Source organism: Elephas maximus, chromosome 15 (genome assembly GCF_024166365.1).
Source record: "Elephas maximus indicus isolate mEleMax1 chromosome 15, mEleMax1 primary haplotype, whole genome shotgun sequence".
In the NCBI taxonomy this organism is placed as follows: domain Eukaryota; kingdom Metazoa; phylum Chordata; class Mammalia; order Proboscidea; family Elephantidae; genus Elephas; species Elephas maximus.
The window spans coordinates 60,253,170-60,262,290 of NC_064833.1; the positions used below are offsets into that span (position 1 = coordinate 60,253,170).

Genomic DNA, 9,121 nt, shown 5'->3' on the forward strand with positions numbered 1-9,121 from the left:
CAAGAAGTATTAATTGAGCTGTATTGTTTTTATTAATGAGTACTTAGTGTTCTTCTAAAGCTGGAGTGCTCCTCCCCACACTGAGGGCATTGATTTGTCTGTTGTGATCAAATACACCTCAACCTCTAGAACAGTGCCTGGCACATGGTAGGTCCTCAATAACATCATTAAATGAATTTTTGGTTGCAGAATTCCTGAATGATAGTCATAAGGGCAGCATTAAAACATGATTTCGTCAATGATGGTGATCCAGCTTTTGTTAATTATTTAAATTATAAACAGTTTACACTGTTACCCTCTAATTTGAACAGTCTCTGCCAGAAATTTAAGATTCTCGAGTCGATGCAAAGTTCAAATAGTGTCAACAAGCTTTAATCATTGGTACCTTATCTGCCTTGGAAGTAACTTCACACGCAAATTACCAGAATATGTCAACATAGCCTGTTCTAGACTATCCCAGAGCTTTACTCAACTCCTTATTATTAAACTCATCACTAATTCCTATAAAGTTAAAGAATAAACACAACACTAGTATTAGCATAAACACGTTTATTTACTAACCAAAGGGATGATCCTAATTAAACCAACACTTCAAAACAGTATGTAAAATGTTTGTGATAGGAATAACTAAACACAGTAAAGAAAAAAAAAAGCAGCAGTATGGAGATTTGCTCATTGAACTGAGCTTGTTCATTCTCACAGCTAATTCCTGTCCAAAGTGATGATAGAATTTTTATTCTACTTTTTCATATATCCGAGTACAGGTGACATCGTTGATAGTACACACCTAGAAGAAAAAATACTAATAGTTAGGTTAGCCTTGCACACCACAGCAACTGTGGTAGTAAAATGTTAGGGTCAGAATCTTTAAAACCTTGTAATCTCCTTCGTATATGCAAAAAATTTGTTTTAGGACTCTGAGTTTGAGAGAAGCTAGAACCTGTTGTATTGGTGCTAGTATTCTGTCAAGATGGTCCCTGACTAATGGTGACCCCACGCACAATGGAACAAAATGCTGCCCAGTCCTGCGCCACCCACATGACTATCGTGACCCATGGGGTTTTCACTGACGGATTTTCAGAAACAGATTGCCAAGCCTTTCTTCCTAATCCATCTTAGTCTGGAAGATTTGCTGAAAACCGAGTCAGCATCATAGCAACACACAAGCCTCCACTGACTGAAGGGTGGCAACTGCAGTGAGGTGCACTGACCAGGAGTTGAACCCCGGTCTTCCGCATGGAAGGTGAGAATTCTACCACTGAGCCATCACTGCCCCTATAAAGTACTGAGTACAATATCAAATTATCCATTTGGTCCTTGGCAAATATTATTACCTATTTTAAAGAGACAGAAAATGCATGCCCAACAGGGGAGTTTCGTGGCTTGCCCAAGATTATAGTATAAAGTAACAGCAAAGACTAAACTTAGCTCCAGGTACATTCCCTGTCCCATCATGTCACTTCCCTGTCCCCACAAGTGATTTTAATAATTAATGTTCTAGTATTTAAGTTATTATTTTGCATGTTTTCTTCCCAAACCTAGTTCTCCTGTTTATGATCAGTGATATAGAACAGTGACGTGAACTATGTAGGCAAAGAAGTAGCCCAATAAGGCACAGGAAGTTTGGTACTTACCACCACTAATTTCCCGTCTTCCAGTTTTCTTGTTATTGTGCTTTCCTTCCCATCCCACTCCTGGTGTTGAACCAAAACACCGTCTGTAAAGTTGCAGACAGTCTGCAAAAATAAAGTACACCTTTTAATTCTTCCAGAGTACACTGCCCAAAGAGTTTCCTTGAATTATAACTTCCTTAATCGACATTTTTTCACCTTCTACTTTCTGGGTCTACTTTATTGACCCATACTGATCTTCTTCATATAGTTCATGCGTTTCAATCCAGAAACACACAAAAGATGCTCATTTTTTCTTCTCTCCTGTTCTTAAGCTATTTCTACAAAATAAACTAAGTTATGAAGCTGGTACTTTTGCCCATTTGTCAAAATGCAAATCATAAAATAATTTGAGACTTTTTCACTAAGTTCTTACCTGTAAACAGTAAGAGTTTTATTATCATAGCGTATCATTCTAGAAGCTTCTATGATTTTATAAAATAAGTTATGACTGACCTGAGTTTTTCTGCCATCAGCTGTAGTTTCTTCAAACTTTTCTCCAAGGTTACAACAAAACTGTGTTGTTTTCAAAGTGCTCTCAGTTTTTATAGTGAGGTTTTTGCCATCACAAGTGATGATACAATCTGGCTTGGCCATCGCGCCCATTTTTCGCAAAGCCATTCCCACTCCTGTAGAATGTTATAACGTGTTAAATAACAGGAAGACCAAAGTTACAGTTTATATAATTAAAGCAGCCACCAACTGTAATTATTATGCTTGGCATATTTTCACCTGGAGTCCTAGTGGAGCAACAGTTAAGAGCTTGGCTGCTAACCAAAAGGTTGGCAGTTTGAATCCTTGGAAACCCTATGGGCAGTTCTACTCTGTCCTATAGGGTCACTATGAGTTAAAATCCACTTGATGGCAAGGGGTTATTTTCAGTTACTCACTTTAACGGTTAACTACTGGAAACATGTAACCAGGCTCACCACGTGCCAGCACTTTACATGTATAAATTCATGTAATCCTAGCAACAACCCTGTAAGGTGGATATCACTGTCTCCACTAAACTGATGGATATGTGAGGTTAAAGCCACCTGCCCAAGGTTATTCAGCTAGGAAGTGATGCAACTAGGAAGCAAACAGTGCAGGCGCTCTGGCTCCAACTCTCAGCTCTGGGTCTCCAAGCTGTGATAAGTTAGAGAATAAATATAGACGTCTAAAATTTATTTACTCAAAGCAGCTGATGGAAGGTGGCGATAAGGCATTCAAAACCACAAACTCAGAGGCTTGCTCCGTGTTTTTCCATACATTAGATTCTGCCAACCATTGTATGCTACAACTCATAACCTGGCACATAAAAGGCCATTGATAAATACTTGGTTAGTGAGGCATACAAAACAGAAATCAATTCTGAGTTATTCAAATAGCACAATATTTCAGGAGTTAACACAATCCTGGTGGTAAGAAATGAAAACAACCTTACCATCAAAAACAGAAAACATTTCATAGCTGTATAACTTAATTACTAAATTAATAATTTATTTTATATCTTGTATAATTTCTTTCAGTATTAGCACTTAGAAGAAACCTTGGCGCTAGGCCAACTCCCTATTTCATAGATGAGAAGACTACAACCTGAGCTGATAACTGGCTTGAAGACAATCACTCAGCCAGATTTTAAACTTTCCCTTAGAGCCCTCTCTTTTTGCCAGCTGAGGTTTGGTACCTGGTGTTGTCAGCTGAGTGATTACTTACTCTCACTTTGGGCAAATGGGCTCTGTTCTTCCCTGACCAAAAAACAAAACCCGCTGCCGGGGAGTGAATTCCAACTCATAGCGCCCCTATAGGACAGAGTAGAACTGCCCCATAGGGTTTCCAAGGAGTGGTGGTGGATTCGAACTGCTGACCTTTTTGGTTAGTAGCCTGAGCTCTTAACCACTGTGCCACCATCTCAAATTGAGATTTTACAACCTTCATGACCCCAGAATCTTAGAAACAAGTCATCCCACACATTTACTTTCAATGGTCTCTACTTTCAAAGGTTCTCTACTTGGACCTCACACTCATGCCCAGATACAAATGTTTTATTTCTTAGATATAAAATGTGATAAAATTTTTCCCAGTCATCTTGATCTATGTTTACAATGAAAAAACAAAAGAAAAAACTGCCTTCTTGTTTTGTCAACAGCACGATAAATACACTCAAGATTCAACACAGAACCAGCCTCAACTCTAGTTGGATAAAGATTAGAGAAGGAGTATTTCTATGGTATATCAGGCTCTATGTTTCCTAATAGCAGGTCTTCCTAGTGACTCCTGCATCAGAGAGCACTCATGTTAACACCTGGGTGGGATAGCAGCTTCTGGAAGCACCCTCATAGTCTCAGCAGTCTAGGGCTGGAAGACCACTTCTAGATGGCATCTACTCTATGAGACTTCGCCCCACTTTCTGGTGGCCTGTGACAAAGTTTCATTTTTGTTTGCCATCTACCCAGTATCTCAGCCAGCATTCATTCATTGTAATTGGCTTAGGAAAGGACAGTAATAGAAAATCAAGCACTATTTTGAGTTAAGAAGGCAAATTTGAAGCTTCCTACAGAGATTCTCCCTGGAAGGCTTCAAGGAGACAAGTGTTTTGGGCAGGACCAAGCCCATCTTGTATGCGGTTAACAGTATAAACAGTTTACACAGTAACCTTTCATTAAATGAAAGAGGTTGCAAGAGCTGCCAGGTTTTCCAACAAAGCACACTACCTCCTTGCCCCTCATCCTCAAGATGCAGAGGCCAGGGCAGCGAAGACCACCCATTCCCAGGCACACGCGGCCTCACTGCGCGTCCCACAGCCACCGCCCTCTGCGGCGCCAGCGACAGGCGGAACCCACGGATCAGCGCTGCCAGTGCCACACCTCTCAGCGCAGCTCAGGGGCCAGGAGGCGAGGATGCGCCGGCTCTCCACGCGGAGCTGTGCCAACCCAAAAGGCCTCGCTCACTCGGTGAATTAGGGCAGGGGACTTGGGGGGTCGGGGGGGTGGGGTGGGGAGAGAACAGAATTAAAGCTGAAGCTGCAGCCTCCTTTAGATCCTCTACAGGGCTTCTGCGGGAAACCACAGACTTCCCGGGAGCCCTGGCACCGCGTCCCGGTGGAGAATAGGGAGGGGGCCCGCGCGCCATCGAGGAACAAAAGATGCGGTAGTCTGAGGGCAGGGCGGGATGGGGGAGTGGGTGCTGATACGATTCGGCGGGTGGGAGGGACAGGATGCTGGCGGGGGATGGTGACTGAGGACGGGGGTAAGAAAAAAGAGGGAAAGTTAAGGAGGCTGCCTGGAGAAGGTGGAAAGAAGTGAAGCTTGGGGGAGCGGTGTGAGCGCCCTAAAGGACACGATGCTGAGCCAGGAGGCCGCGGCGGATGACGAGCCGAAAGGAGGAGGAGAAAAAAGGGTTAGGGGGACCCCGAAGCGGAGTATCTCCGGGATCCTGCGGCAGGCGGAAGGCGCGCACGCCGCACTCTGCTGGCTGCTTTCGCGCTCGGTGCAGCGAGCGGCCAGGCTGACGCTGCGTGGTGGTGGCAGGGTGGGGCACACAGCCACGGAACGCTCACCGGGCGGACGGACATATGGACACACACACGCCACGTCGCCGGCGCTGCCGGCCGAGTGCCTCACCTAATTCCTTCATGTATTCATCAAAACCTTTGCTGTCTACCAGGCGCCATCTTCCTACCAGCTGCTGAACGGTGGCCATGGTGGGCGCGGACAGGCGACAGTTCTGAGTAGGCAGAGAGGGTCCGGCCCGGGAGCGTGGAGTGCGGGTGCCCGGCGCCACGGCCGCTTTATGAAGGCAGCGCGCGCCGGGCGGCCCCGGGCGGCCAATGGGAGGCGCGTCTCGCCGCCCGCGCCCCGCCCCTGGCGCGCCCCCGGGCCTGCCTCCGGGAGACCGGAGGTGCCGACCGGCTCCACCTGCCCGGGGACCGAGGGCTCCGAGGCGCCACCTGCAAGCGAGGACTTGCCTGGCGCGCCCCAAGCGTCCCCGGACGCCAGCCCCTGCACGTTCCAGCGCCCCCGCACACCCAGGAAGCCAAAGGGGGCACCCAAGAGGCACCCCACCTCTCCCTTTTCCTCTTGGGCCGGGTCGTTTTACCGCTGAGCCGCCAAAGAATCTATTATCCCTGACGGGGCAGGGCAGCAGGAATTAATTGACCGACTGATTGATAAGCTGCCTTGCCTCCCTAATCGCTGCCCTTTGTTGGCGGACCCAGAAACCAGGCAAACCCGCATCTCACACCCTCCTGAGAATCTGTTCTCCCCGCTTTCAGGCCTCCCGGAACCTGCTCCCGACCCAATTAGGGCCTCATGGTGGTTGTAAATGTGAGTTTGAAGTAGGCGATTTTATCAGAAGGTGCAGGGTAGGGTGCCATGTCTCAGGAAGTTCTGTTTCTAAGGGAAAACTCTATAGGAAAATCAAGAATGTTTTATTTGTTTATGTTCTCCGGAGAGTGAACCCTTCACAGTCTCTTCCCATCCTCTCAATATCAAGTCCGGAATATTTAAACTCCAGATCGTTTAATCATAATAATACCCTGTACTTGTGTGTAGAACGTGATACTTTTCAAAGTATCACCTCCACAGGGACCTGGTGCTCTCAGGTCCCTGTGGAGGTGAGATTGAGTGAGGTCAGAATATTGGCACCCAGAAAGGAGGGCACTTTGGTGGAGATAATGCCCATTCATTGAGTGCCTGCTCCCCTTGATGGCAACAGGTTTGGACTTTGTTTGTTTTGTTTCCTATGTGCTAGAGGGCAGTAATGGTTCAGGGGTAGAAATCTTGCCTTCCTTGGGGGATACCCGGATTCCAGTCCCAGCCAGTGCATCCCATGCACAGCCACCACCCCTCCCTCAGTGGAGGCTTGTGTGTTGCTATGATGCTGAACAGGTTTCAGTGGCGCTCCCAGACTAAGGAAGAAAGGCCTGGCTATCCACTTCGGAAAACGAGCCAGTGAAAACCCTGTGGATCACAATAGTCTCATCCCGTTGTGCATGGGGTCCCCTGAGCACTTCATATCCATTAGCTCTTTCAGCTTACCAGTTGCCGTTGAGTCTGCTCCAACTCAGGGTAGAACTGTGCACCACAGGGTTTTCAATAGCTGATTTTTCAGAAGTAGATCACAGGCCTTTCTTCCAAGCCAACTCTGGGTGGACTCAAACTGCCAACCTTTTGGTTAAACAGTTTGCACCACCCAGGAACTCCCTGTGAGCTCCAATCGCCACTAAACTTTGATAGTTTCCGGTGTTTCAAGAGGAAAATCAGGTGGGGAAAGGTCACACAATATAGATCCAGAATCTCCATCCAGGTTCTTCTCAGTCAAGACCTTGTGAAAAACCACTACACCTCCCTACCTCTCTCTCACTGTACTCAGTAGAGCTGAGTGTTGAGGTCACAGCCCCCTAAACCATACCAAGACACTAGCTCCTGTTTTATCTTTAACACTAGAGAAAACTATGGTTGGTTTGCCATCCCCCAGCATGCCTCATGGCATTTCCTACCCTGAAGCGCATCCCTTTCTTTCAACTCCTGACCCTAATTTTAGGGTCTTCCCAGTCTTCCTTGTGGTATCATTTTAATACTGAATGACTTAGGTCATAGAGTTGTGCCATTCAGGGCCTGAGCATCCCACACCTGAGGCTCTGCTGCTCAGGAAAAGCTCACGTCCTGAGGGAAGCTGAGCGCCCTTTTCTCTGATCTTGATCAGGGATGCAAGTGCTTCCAGATACCCAAAGCACCCCACCAGCCCCGCGTCCTGGAGAGGCAGCTCTTGCTGTGAGGCCTTGGGTTCTTCATGTGCTGTGTGGAAGATGGGAATAAAGCCAGGTCCCCAGTACTGGAATATTAATTTTTACATTATCCTAGTCTACCATGTTACTGAAATATCAAAAGGAGAATGGCAGTATACTAGATACTTAGGTACTTAAGAAATAGTTTTTAAACCCGAGCTGGGGAGGTACCTAAAACTTTACTTTTAAACATGCTGTAGGATGTGATGAGTGGAAATAATCCTTTTATGGCTAAAACACACCAAGAAACAAAACAGCAAGACATGGGCCAAAATACCTGTTACTGCCTCACTGCAGCAAAGTGTGGGGCGTGGTGATGACTCTGCTGCTGTGGGCCACACACTTAATCTCCTCTGTCCTCAGATGCCTCGTCTTTACAAGAAGTAGGATGGGAGTAGATGATTTCTAATGCCCTTCCAGGCCATAATATTCAGATTTCCTTCCCCTCTGCAGAATAATGATAATGGATTTCAAACTCTAAAAGACATTAATTACTCCCGTAACCTGCTAAGTAAGGTCTTATTCTAGGTGACTTAAGATGAACTCAGGGGGAGGTGTAAAAACCCCCAAAATGTAAAAACATCTGATTGAAGTCTTGTATGAGTTTCTGGGATTGTTGAGTATTTCTTCTTTGGAAAAAGTGAGAATTATCAGTGATTGCTATTAATTACATTACAAACAAGGGACAAGAGTCTTATCCTAACCTATCCTTGCAAATATTAGCTACTGTGCTGGCCATTCTTGTTAGTAACGGCACAGAGGCAATATAGGTGTCACAATATGTCTTCATGCTGAAAAATGATAGCACTTACATTATTCTGATGGATGAAAATGACTGAAGAATCGAGAAATACTAGCAACTCTTCCACAGTGGCTGCAACAATGGGCTCAAAGCGTAACAATGACTGTGAGGATAGCACAGGACCAGGCGGTGTTTCATTTTGTTGTACATAGGATCTCCATGAGTCAGAACCGACTTGACAACACCTAACAACAACAACTTCCACAGTAGTCCTAGAAGACTATCTTTTGTAAGCCAGATGCGATTTTACTTAATCTTTCTGAGCCTTGAATCTATGAAATTAAGGAGATGAGAATTAGACTAAGTGATTTCTTACGTCCCTTTCAGCTATGAAGTACTCTGGAGTAGTAGTGCATGTCCCTGAAAGATGTACTCAGATTATTCTATTTCCACCTAGTGGCTAAAATGTAATATTTCTGTAAGGTTTTATTTGATAAACATTAATAGATGGCTTCTCAGCTTCACATCTCACAATCACACACATAGCTTTGGAGTGTCTGTGTAAGTTTACTTCCCAGTTATAGTTTCGGCAGATAAATGTGCCTATGACAGAGTCGATTACAGTATACTATCATTTCCTCAGGACAGAAAGCATTGGTGGCCTAGAAGCATGTAGCTGGTAGAGAGAAAGTGAGAGAACCACATTAAAGAAATCATTGCAGAAATACACAAAGTAATCAATCCATGTTCAAACAATTGAGTCTTGCCAAAGTACATGACTAAATTCAACAAAAAAAAAGGTGGGGGGAAGCAATGTCATTATTATAAAGGGGATTTCTCAGTTTTAATGTGCAAACAAATCACCTAGGATCTTCTTAAATTGCAAATGCTGATTCAGTAGATCAGGTTAGAGCCCAAGGTCATGCATTTCTATCAATT

At 45.2% G+C, this 9,121-nt stretch overlaps 1 protein-coding gene across 1 annotated transcript; it reads right to left on the bottom strand.

Moving 5' to 3' along the window:
* Nucleotides 1-548: 548 nt before the first annotated feature.
* FABP5 (fatty acid binding protein 5) lies at nucleotides 549-5,427 on the bottom strand. Its single transcript, XM_049853848.1, has 4 exons — nucleotides 5,276-5,427; nucleotides 2,127-2,299; nucleotides 1,635-1,736; nucleotides 549-787 (listed from the first exon to the last, which is right to left on the bottom strand). The coding sequence occupies exons 1-4, from the start codon at nucleotides 5,352-5,354 to the stop codon at nucleotides 734-736; spliced, it is 408 nt and encodes a 135-aa protein (XP_049709805.1). The 5' UTR covers nucleotides 5,355-5,427; the 3' UTR covers nucleotides 549-733.
* Between the last annotated feature and the right edge of the window lie 3,694 nt (nucleotides 5,428-9,121).